The sequence below is a fragment of the Lolium rigidum genome, chromosome 3 (genome assembly GCF_022539505.1).
Source record: "Lolium rigidum isolate FL_2022 chromosome 3, APGP_CSIRO_Lrig_0.1, whole genome shotgun sequence".
Taxonomy (NCBI): domain Eukaryota; kingdom Viridiplantae; phylum Streptophyta; class Magnoliopsida; order Poales; family Poaceae; genus Lolium; species Lolium rigidum.
In genome coordinates, this window is record NC_061510.1 from 243,066,419 (window position 1) to 243,078,242 (window position 11,824).

Here is an 11,824-nt window from a genome sequence, read left to right on the forward strand (position 1 = left end):
TTTCGGTACGGTCCGCACCTCTATTCCCTTTCCGCGCGGGGTAAAAATACAATGGCCTTTAGATTTATTTTGTAATGGGTATGCCTATGTCTCAGAAAAGTGCAACTCGATTAAGTTGCACATTTCTGTGACTCAAAGCACATTAGACTAATGGGCTTCCCTAGCCAGCGCAGTCGACAAACAGACTTTCCGTTTCGGTACGGTCCGCACCTCTATTCCCTTTCCGCGCGGGGTAAAAATACAATGGTCCGCAGTCGACTCAAAGCACATTAGACTAATGGGCTTCCCTAGCCAGCGCAGTCGACAAACAGACTTTCCGTTTCGGTACGGTCCGCGCAGTCGACAAACAGACTTTCCGTTTCGGTACGGTCCGCACCTGCGGGGTAAAAATACAATGGCCTTTAATAGATTCGAACCCAGCACCTCTCGGGTTCATGCAAGTACATCGCACCTAACCAACTGAGCAACGAACCTTTCTTGTCCAGAAAAGAAGAGGCGACTCATTTGGTCTATATAATTTACGGGATACGTGCAACTAAATAACAAAAATTATTCAATACACTTACGAATCATTGAGTTCACTTAAATTGTACGGCGGCGAGGTTTAGCAATTCAGTCACCGATTCCGACCGCTAAAAAGAAAAATAGATAATTTGTTAGCTCATAATTTATCAACCATATGTTTGTTATTTAGCAATGATAAATGTGAAGTGTTATCAACCCGAAAAATTAATTTTATTTAAAATATTTTAGCTCATAATTTATCAACCGCTCCGCCAGTTATGTATCAATGGTAAATGTGAAAAGTTATCGACCCAAAAAGCTAATTTTATTTAAAATATTTTTAGGAACATTATTAGCTCACAATTTATCAACCGCTATGTTCGTTATTTAGCAATGGTAAATACGAAGAGTTATCAACCCGAAAAGCTACTTTTATTGAGAATATTTTAGAAACATGTTAGCTCATAATCTATCAACCTCTCCACCCGTTATTTATCAATGGTAAATGTGAAAACTTATCGACCCGAAACTAATTTTATTTAGAATATTTTGGGAAAAAAATTAGCTCACAATTTATCAACCCCTCTACGCACTATTTATCAACAGTAAATGTGAAAAAATATCGATCTGATAAGCTAATTTTATTTAGAATAATTTGGGAAATTTTTTAGATCACAATTTATGAACCCATATGCCCATTATTTATCAACGGTAAATGTGAAAAGTTATCGACCCAAATTTTTAATTCATTTAGAATATTTTAGCGATTTTTTCAGCTTACAATTTATCAACCCCTCTTCTCGTTATTTATCAACGGTAAATATGACAAATTATCAACCCGACAAGCTAATTTCATTTAGAATATTTTGTGATTTTTTTTTAGCTCAAAATCATCAACCTTCTTCTCGTCATTTATCAACGGTAAAATGTGAAAAGTTACCGACCTGAAAAGCTAACTATTTAAAAGTTATATTTATTTAAATTGCAAGTGGTAGTTCTTTTGAGTTACAAGTGGTTTTCCCCACCCGTTATTTTCCCCTCTAAAAAACCACTAGCCCGAAAATGGGAATTTAAAAAATTAGTCCAAATAACATGAATTTTTATACAAAGTAGAAACAAAAATGAAAAAATGAAAGGGAATTGAATAAAGGGAATTGAGTAAAAAGAGAATTGTAAAAAAGAGAATAGAAAAAAGTAAGCCCAAATAATAAGACTTCTGATAAACAAAGATGAAGAGAAAAATAGAAAAAGGATGAAAATAATTAATAAAAGGGAATTGTAGCGGAGTTATATAAAAAATTGTTGCAACAATAATAGGAGATCGAGTGAATTAATCGATTCCGCGCGTGGATCAGTACGTGAGCTTGCAGAAAGATTCAATCCATGATCCGTCGGTCGGCTGCTGCGTCTGATGTATATGCATTCAAAACAAGACGAGAGCAAATTAGCAAGGCGGCAGAAAATTAATACGGTACCATTCTTTTTTTTTTTTTGAGAAAGGTACCATCCATTTCTAGCTGCAGCGATCCCACTAGCTAGCAATGCATTATCTTTAGGGCATCTCCAACCGGGCGACCCATCCCACGCCCGCGCGTCCTGATGGGTCCAGCCGGACAAAAACCCGGCCCAGCGCGCGGACCCATCCCTAAAACGGATGCCCGCGCCGTCCGGAACGACGCAAACCCGGCCCAAATCTTGGCCGGGTTTGCGTGGCCGCGGACGCGAAAGGCTGGTCGCTCGCGGCCGCCCCTTGTCCGCCCCTGGCCCGCGTGTCATAGGCATAAATAATATTTTTCATTAAATAGAACTCATTACAATTTTTTTTTTAGCTACTACTTCTATCCTAAATACGTACGGGGCCGGCGGCCTCGCCGGCTCGCCGTCGGGGCCGTGGATTTCACTCGACGCGGGCGGCCTGTACGCGTGAGGATTCCACTCCAGCTTCCTACGGGCTGGGTGGCGCGTCGGCGGCGGCGCGGGCGTCGGCGGCGGCGCGGGCCTCGGCGGCTTGGACGGAGGGCATCATCCTCCTCCTTTCCGTCCGCGCAGCTCGGGCGCGCTCGCGCTCCGCCTCTCGCGGCGGAACCATCCGCTTCCCGCATAGCTCAAGCTCTCGCAGGGCGGCGCGTTCCACGGCGGTGCGCGCCTCCGGGCGGACGCGGCCGGCGGCCCGGGCCTCGTGGTTGTCCTGCCGCCGGCGCATGCGCTCTTGCCGGCCGCGCTCCGCCGACGCGCAGCATCCTCCCGGGCGCGCCGCTCGGGCGGCGGCATCTGGATGAGGTGACGGGCTGCTCGCATAGCGAGCAGCTCGTTCTTCGGCCGAGGAGGTCGCCTAGCCGCGGCGGCCGGCCCGCCGGATGCCCTCGTGCTCCTTCGTCACGCGCGTGAGGTCGGCGAGACGCTCCTCGATGGCGGCGTTGATGTTCGCCGGCCGCGAGGTCCTCCGCGGCCGACGGGCTCCTCCGCGGCGTCCGCCCCTCCTCCGCGGCCTCGTACCGGCCGTCCGCGATCTCGTGCCAGCCCTCCGCGGCCGCTTCCCCCATCTCCGCGTCACCGGCCTTCTTTGCCGCCGCCTCGGCGGCGGCGCGAGCGCCTCGTCGTCGGCGACCCACCGCGAGTCCGCGCGCTCCTCCTCGTCCGTCCGCGGGAACCCGGCCCGGGCGGCGAGGGAGAGCTTGGCCCATGTGGCCTGAAGGGTGCGCGGCATGGCGCCGGAGAAGGTGGAGGGAAGAGAACGGTGATGCGGTGCAGGTGAGACCGCCGCCGTCTTTATAGCCGGCGGTCCGGCGGGAAACTTGGGCGCGAGCGCGCGCCAATGGCGTTTCGCGCGCGCGGGAACCTTGGTGCGCGCGGGATCTTTCCCGCGCGTTCCACCGCCCACCATGGCTGTCCCGTCGAGGCACCGCCATGGCGCGAGCCGCGCAACGAAGACGAACCACGTAGCGTCTCTTTGGGTCGCCGCGTTGGGCGCCGCGTGCGACCCAAACGGACACGCGGACGCGGGGCGTTGTCCGCGTGTTCGGGCGGCCACGCAAACGGCCCAAAACGGACGGCCCAGCGCGTCCGTTTGGGTCGCCCGATTGGAGATGCCCTTAAACCTTGCGTGTTACATCAGCCAAACATGCATGCATTCAAAGAACGAAAAAGCAGCAACGGCTGCCACGACAGCATGACAGCGACAGCACGCATGATGGGCTACGGCCAGCTCTGCCACAGGCATGCACCCAGCTAGCAAACACGCGCATGCATGAAAGAGGTCTGGTTGGTCACTGCGTCGCCGGAGCGCTTCGTGCGGAAGAGTCGACCGCGCGCGCGGTTGATTGCCAGTGAGGGATTTCGCTTAGACATAAGAAAATCATGCTAGTCATCAGTTGCAACATGAGTTGTAACAAAAATTCGAATATATCATCTATTCCCTCCGTCCCGTTTTAATTAACTTGGGGGTGGGGGGGGGATGCTTCAGAAATTGATTTTTACATTCCCATCCTGTACCGTTTCAAATTTTAAAACAGACTCCCTAAAATCTACTGTCCGTGAGATCCATTCCACCAACTCGCCAATGGATCGATGGATCCAGCTGGGATCGATCGAGGGGAAGATGCGTGCAGGTGGAACAGCTGGCGCTGCAGCGCCGCGTCCGCCGCGTCGCCGCCGGGCCCATGGGGTTTTGTGGAGGGGCGGCGGGGATGGCGTGGATGATGGTGTGGAGGGTGCGGGCGAGGTAGTCCGGCGCCTGGAACTCGTGCTCCCTGAGCTTGGCGTGGAACTCGAAGGGGGAGCGGCGGGCGAGGTGGACGATGAAATCGGCGAGGTCGCGGTCGCCGATCCCGCCGTGGGCCTCCAGCTCCGAGCAGACCTTGGAGACGAGGGATAGATCGGTGAGGCGCCGCATCGCTTTGGTCGCCCCGCCGGACGAGACCGCCCCCCGCCATGGGCGCGCGGGCGGCGGCGATGGCGACCGGTTTGGATGCTGGCGAAGGGAGAAAGAATCGTCAAAATCGTGTAGATGGCCGCCGCTGCGATCTTTGGTGGGGAGCCAACGACGAATCCCGACGAAAAAAGGGCGGGCGGGCGGGCGGGTAGGGAGTAAAAAACAACAGGTTTTTTTTTGCAAAATTACGGTTGAGTTAATTAAAACGGGACGGAGGGAGTAGTTCTCAGTCGATTGTGAAAATAGTCACACCTTTTTATATTCTATACTTTTTTCTATGGAAAATGCTTTGATTCCTCCGGAGGCTTAACGCGTCCCAGCCTCCGGCTTCACCGCACGCCACGCGTCCCTGTGAAGGCCACGGGAACAGAACCACAGAAGCAAACCGGGCCCCACCATCAACCTTATCTCCTCTCCCGTCCACTTATTTTTCCCACCTCTTTCTTCTACCTCACGAGAGCAGCAAATTCCAACACCACGGGGAGCTCAGCCATAGGAACCACCGTCGGCCCCTCCTTCCCTCCTCGTCCGGTGACTCCCCATGCACCTCCTACCTTCTCCCTCCCCTGCTCCTCCTACCGCCCCTGCTCGCGTGGCCCCCGACGAGGTCAACTGCGATGCCGGCCGCCGATAAGGATGTAGTGGCCAGGGCGTCGTGGGAGGCGGCGCCACGGCGGTGCTGCAAGGCCATGTCGCCGGTGCTGCTCGAGCGGCGGTCATAACTGCTGCACGGGGAGGCGGCGCCACGGCGGCGCTACAAGATCAGGCCGGCGATGCTGCAAAGGTCCGACGTTGAAGCTGCAAAGGGCCGCCCGCGGATCTTCAAATCCCCACCGCCGATGCTGCAAAGGGCGGTGGCGGAGCTGCAAAGGCCCATCGGCAGAGCTGCAAAGGGCCGCCAGCGAAGCTACAAATCCACACCTCCGATGTTGCAAAGGGCGGCAGCGGAGCTGCAAGGGCCGCCGGTGTTGCAAAGGGCGGCGGCGGAGCTGCAAAGGCCGCCGGCGGAGCTGCAAATCCCCACCGCCGGTGCTGCAAAGGTCCGTCGGCGGAGCTGCAAAGGCCAAGCATGGCTGCTGCAAAGGCCCGCCACCAGAGCTTCAAAGGCCAAGCGCGGCTGCTGCCAGCGGCGGCAACGGCGACAACGATGCTGCAAGCAAGAGCGGTGGTGCGACCAGCAGAGTGGCGGTGCTGCCGGCAGTGCTGCCATAAGAGGAGGATGGCACTTCCATCGGTGGGAGGCGGTGCTACGAGGAGGAAGCGCATATGCTGCAAGGAGAGTCAGCGATGCGTCCCACCGGAGTTCCCGCATCGCCGGCGAGATTCGTCACCGTACTTGTTTCTGGTGTGCCGGGAGGATGGTGCGACCAAGTGATTCCTCTGCAGTCTGCATGATGTTTTTTTCCACTTTTTCCTCCGTGAAAAATAGGAGAGCTGCACATGGGGTGGTGGTCCTGAAAGGACACGTGTCGGACGGAGGACTCGGAGGTTCGGGAGGAAATAATCCTCCGGAGGATCCTCAGCAGTGTCCTTTTTCTATCCTATGAATAAGAAGCCCTCAACAAATCCATGAATTGTGCGCTTATAAATTTTGACTAGGTTATTCACTCCATGACAACGTGAAGGTAAATTTCATCCAAATGACGTGCACGTAAGATTTCATGTACCGAGTAAAAAAATCATGAAAAGTGTATATCACAAGTTATTTGTTCATTTCAAATCTGGGATTAGCTTGCGTCTCAATCTATCAATTGTTTCATGTGTCTCCGTCGACAAACTTGGCTGTCACTTGTCGGAAGCTAAGTGATCGTGTTTCATCACAATTAGGAGGAATGGCGACGCAACTTCGCGAATGTCGACTGAGACTTGATCCCAAACTCAATTCATTCTGTTTCTGAGCCTCTAGATAAGCAACCAAATCATTCTGATCCCAAACTCAATTTAACATAACCTACCAACTAGAAATTGCAGGTACATTTTGACAGAGAAACTACAAATTTAGGCCAAGTGATGTGCAGTTTCGCATGAGCAAGATTTATGAAAGTTCGGACAAGATTTACCAGACCTCTGCTCTAAGCAGAAGAGTACGTGGATCACAAATTTTGGACTCACTCACGCATCTTCAACAGAGATGAGCGCCTGCACCACAGCGCTCATGCTCGGCCGCCGGCTCCTCTCCTCCTCCAAGCACGACAAGGCAGTCCCAAGCAGCACCTCCACCTGCGAACGGCTAAACTCGCCGGCGAGCCGTTCGTCCACGAGATCCTCCACGCAGCCGGATCGCATCTTCTCGCGCGCAGCCTTCGTGACGGCCCTGACATCCGTATTTTCGCCGCCGTCCGCCACCCTGACCCCTCTCACTAGCTCCAGCAGCACGACGCCGAAACTGTACACGTCCACCTTGTCGCTGACGTCGAGGTTCGACACCCACTCCGGCGCCATGTACCCCCTCGTTCCCCTGATCCGACGCGACGGGTTCGAGTTGTTCAGCCCGGCCGTGCGAGCACCAGAACCAGAACCGTCGCGCCGGCGGTCAAGAAGTTTGGCGAGCCCAAAGTCGGTGATCTTAGGCTCCAGATCTCGGTCCAGCAAGATGTTCTCTGGCTTCATGTCGCAGTGGATGATCCACTGGAGGCACTCGCTGTGCAGGTAGGCCAGGCCCCTGGCCACGCCGACGGCGATCCGGAACCGCTGGCTCCACCCGAGGACGTCGTGATCGTCGTTGTCGTCGGGGAACAGCATGGTGGCGAGCGAGCCGTTCTCGATGAACTCGGAGACTAGGATGCGGTGCTTGCCTTGGGAACAGCAGCCGACTATCCTCGCCAGGTTCATGTGGTAGATCCGGCTGATCAGGCTCAGCTCCGCCTCGAACTCCTCCTCGCCATGGCAGCGACTGATGCTCGTCGTCAGTGCCTTGACGGCCACGACACGGCCGTCGTCAAGGATGCCCTTGTACACCACGCCGGAACCGCCGCGGCCGATCACGTCGGCGAAGTTCGCCGTGGCCTTCTTGATCGCCGCGTAGCTGTACCGCTGGAAGCTGCTCGTGAGGAGGATGAGCTTGTAGCCTTCGTCCATGGGGTACACCGGAGAGGACGGCCTGAACAGCCCCTTCTTGGAGAAGAGGCAGCAGCAGCCGAGCCCTATCACGACGGCCTCGACCACGAACATAGCAGACAGGAAACCGTACAGGTATGGCCACACCGGCTTCGCCGCCGCATCGCGGCCGTGCTCCTGTGACAAGGCAGAGACGTTGAGGAGGAGGTGCCCTTGGGGGCTGGTGCAGCCGGTGACGTTATCCTCCAAGAAGTGAAGCGGACCCTGTACATGCTCTTGCCATTGGTGGACGTGGATCTTCGGCACGACAAAGTCGGCCGGGACCTTGATGTACACCGTCCCCGGCAAGCCTGGGAACGTCCTGCCGTTGAAGAGGACGCTCTTGAGGTAGCACTCCATGTTGCTGTGCTCCTTGTGCTGGAACCCCACGCACGAGCAGCGCTCCCGGCACCTCTTGGCGCAATCGTCGAACGTCGTTCTCTCGCCGTCGCTGAGGTCGTAGCCCCAAAAGTCGGTATGCGGAAGCTCCATCAGCTTCGTCGGTGTCGCGCAGTCGTGCTGCCGGAACATCGGCAGGCACCCTTTACTCCAGTCGCTCCGGTCGGCGCGCTCGTGGCCTGGGGCGCAGACGCAGGACGGCGCCGGCGCGTAGAGGCACACCGCGTTGGCACCGCACACACCGTGGATGATGCAGGGGTTACCGAACGCCATCCACGACACGGCCCACGTCCCTTTGGTCGCGTGCAGGCTGTAAGCCCTGAGGTTGCCGTCGGCGTCCAGCGTCAGCCTCCTCCTCATGCCGGCGGCGCCCAAGTCCGCCGTCTGGAAGTTGGCGTTGTCGCTGGAGAAGAACTGGCCCAGCGCGTCCATGGCGGCCTCGCGGGAGAAGTTGTAGATCCTGCGTTTGTTGTCGATGTAGTTGTTGTAGGGGTTGGGCCAGTAGATGCTGGAGAAGTTGCCATTGTCGTAGAAGAGGGAGAGCATGGCGTAGTCGCTGAACCCGAGGCTGTAGTAGCCGGAGGAAAGAAGCCGCCCGTCGCTGCCGCCATCGGCGCGCGACACCAGGCGTGTCGTGGCAGTGAGCGGCTGCCTCGGGAGCAGTGTGTCCGTCGGGGATTCGAAGCTCTGCCACAGCGGATTCCCGTGTGCATCCTCCACGACGAGGTTACCGCTGTTGTCGAGCCGGACGCGCGAGGCCGCCGGTGCGCCGGCCGAACTGGAGTTCCAGACCGGCTCGCCGTCGTAGTCGGTGAGGACGAGCGCGCCCCCGTGTTTGTCGAGCGTGAGGCGGGAGCCCTTGCTGTGGACGGGGCGCAAGCGGTCGGCGGTCCAAACGACGGCGCTTTCCTTGGCGCCCGCGAACCAGACGGAGAAGGTGAAGACCGTCGGGGACACGAGGTAGAAGCCACATCTAAACGTGCCGTCCGGCGAGCCTAGGAAGTCGGTCTCATGGTCCTCGACAGCGATCGACGCACCGCGGGGGAGCACACTACGGCGCGCTGCTGTGGCAGCGAGATGACATGGAAGCAGCAAGCTGAAACTGACAGTGATCACGAGCACTAGGATGATGATGGATCTCATCGTGGCATCACCTGGTGATTTGGACAGGACGGTGGAGATTACTGTTCGTATGTAAGTGCGTACTCAGGTCAAGTCAACTGCTTCATTAAGCGTGTGATCCAAGATGAGATGGAATTTCTTGGTACTTAAGCATAGCACTTTACTCAAGGTATCGTGGCAGTGATCTGATTATTGTATTTGCATCGCGATGAGTGTGTTTGGTTAGTTGAATCTGAACTCTGGAAACTCTGAACCTGACGAGAAAAGATTGTCTTTTCACACAACTTGTCTCTTAGATTAGCAAAAGTTAATTTGAGCCAGCTCTTGGTTTGATGATATGTATCGTTGACTGACTTCTACCCAAATGCTTATACATAATCTCACTGTAGGAAGACCATATTAGAGCATCTCCGGCCGTCTCCCCGACGAGGCCTCCAAAACGCTTTTTTATCATCCGGATGGACGAAAACGGCCCAGTCGCACCCACGGCTCCTCGATTTCGTCCAGATTAGGCCTTTCATCCGCCCGGAGAGCCCAGGCCATCCCCGGCCCTCCGGGGAGCGCTCGGGGACTCCGGACGAGAGAAAAGCGGGGACGGGCCCGATCTGTCGGCGAGAGAACAGATGAACCCCACCACTTTGTCGAGGAAAATCCCTCCTTCCCTCCCTTTGCTCTCTCGCCGCCGGCACCACCCCTCGCCAATCCGCCGGCGGGTAGCCCCAACTCCGCCGTTCCTCCACCTAGCAGCCTATATTCCGCCGCCCGTCGTACTCTCTGCCTATTTTCCGTCGCCGGGCAGCTCCCTCGCGTCGCTCCTCGTCGACACGCCCGGCAGGTGTTCGTCCAACTGCCTGGCAGGACATGGACTCCGACGAGGAGGAGGAGGAGGAGCAGATGTTCACCGAGCTTCTTGAAGAAGAAACGGCTGCCGCCGGCTAAGACGAGGAGCACCTGCTCATCCTCGCTTTCCTGTCCGGTTTGTACACCTAGTCTGTCATTGGTCGCCGTGGTGGGTCGACACCAGGTCGCCGGAAGTGCAAGCCGAGGCAACGAATGGAGGGGTACTGCATGCTCTACGCTGACTACTTCGTCGACGATCCATTGCACGGTGAGGCTGCTTTCAGGCATCGTTTCAGGAGGAGCCGGAAGCTCTTCCCAAAAATTGTGTATGCCCTTCGAGACTACGACTCCTATTTCAGATGCAAGTTGGATTGCACCGGCATGGCAAGGTTTTCCGCCCTCCAAAAGTGCATGGTGGCTATGCGGATGCTGGCATATGGAGCTCCTGGTGATTCTACAGATGACTATCTTCGGATGGCGGAATCCACCGCCCTTGATTGTTTCTACCGGTTCTGCAGGGCGGTGATAGCAGTGTTCGGGGACTTCTACTTGAGATCACCAACTGTCGAAGACACTGCTAAGATCCTCGCTATCAATGAAGCTCGAGGATTTCCAGGGATGCTTGGAAGCATTGACTGCATGCATTGGAAATGGAAGAACTGTTTGTTTGCCTGGCAGGGAATGTACAAGGGTCACAAAAAAGGCTGCACTGTGATACTTGAGGCAGTGGCTACCCATGATCTCTGGATTTGGCACTCCTTCTCTGGTATGCCGGGATCCAACAACGACATCAACGTTTTGCAGTGCTCGTCGGTCTTCTCCAAGCTTATTGAGGGTCATGCTCCCCCGGTTAACTTTGTGAACAATGGCCGGCAGTACAACAAGGGATACCATCTTGCAGACGATATCTATCCAAAGTGGGCAACATTTGTGAAGACTATCTCAAACCCCGGCCTTCGGAAGGAGCAACAATTTGCCAAGGAACAAGAAGCTTGCCGAAAGGATGTCGAGCGTGCATTTGGTGTCCTGCAGCAGAGATTTGTTGTAGTTCGGTTCCCCGCTTTGACTTGGTTGAAAGATCAGCTGTGGGAGGTGATGAACTGTTGTGTGTGCTTACACAACATGATTCTCGAGGATGAGCGGAAGCATCCGGTCCCTCTGAGCGGACAAGCTGCACCATATGACAGAGAGGGCCCTCTTGCATAGCCTAACCACCAGGTGTCGGCATCGTGGGTTGCGTTAATCGCTATGCGTCAGGAGATTCGAGACTCCACAAAGCATCAACAGCTGCAGGATGATCTGGTGGAGCACTTATGGACGCTTCGAGGCAACACCAACTAGTTTCCATTTGATTTATTTGAAAACTTGTCTTGTTTTGTTAAACTATAACATTTATTTGTAAAAATAAGCCAAATCTTGGCAAAAGTGGTCAAATTCGCCGAATTATGCATGAAATTTGTCATCCAATGACGTTTTTCTTTAAAAAAGGCGAACCCCGGGTGTGCCTACCGGGGAGACGGCTGGAACTTCGGCGCTCCCCAGCCCAAAGTTTCATCCAATCCGGCGCTAAATAGCGCCAGATTTCGTCGCGGGGAGCCCCTAGAACTTCGACGCTCCCCAGACCAAAATTTCATCCAATCCGGCGCTAAATAGCGCCGGATTTCGTCCCGGGAGCCCCAACGGGGGATGCTCTGATACTACTTACAATATATACAGGTGGTCGAGTTGCCCTGCAGACTCTGCACGTCAGCCAATGGAAAAGCAACATGTAGTTTGACTTTGAGACAACTTGCAAAATCGCAGTGAGTCAATGGATCATCATCACTTGCAAATAGCAACATGTAGTTGGACTTTCTGCATCATCGAGAGTACTTGATCTTGTGTCGTGCGGGCGACTAGGTTGCTCTTGGTGTTGGTCGTCGGCACGTCTTG

General features: G+C 54.9%; 1 protein-coding gene across 1 annotated transcript; it reads right to left on the bottom strand.

Moving 5' to 3' along the window:
• Window positions 1–6,547: 6,547 nt before the first annotated feature.
• Window positions 6,548–10,180, bottom strand: LOC124696287 (putative receptor protein kinase ZmPK1). Its single transcript, XM_047229026.1, has 3 exons — window positions 10,118–10,180; window positions 9,904–10,021; window positions 6,548–9,114 (listed from the first exon to the last, which is right to left on the bottom strand). Exons 1-3 carry the CDS (start codon window positions 10,178–10,180, stop codon window positions 6,548–6,550), a joined length of 2,748 nt encoding a protein of 915 aa, XP_047084982.1.
• Window positions 10,181–11,824: the final 1,644 nt, after the last annotated feature.

Excerpts from the sequence above, each read along its gene's own strand:
- LOC124696287 (XM_047229026.1), bottom strand. The coding sequence starts at position 10,180 with ATGCCTGAAAGCAGCCTCACCGTGCAATGGATCGTCGACGAAGTAGTC. Across the intron at positions 10,022-10,117 it reads TAGTCAGCGTAGAGCATGCA|GAAAGCGAGGATGAGCAGGT; the intron begins GTACCCCTCCAT and ends CAAACCGGACAG. Across the intron at positions 9,115-9,903 it reads CGGAGTCCATGTCCTGCCAG|TAATCTCCACCGTCCTGTCC; the intron begins GCAGTTGGACGA and ends ACATACGAACAG.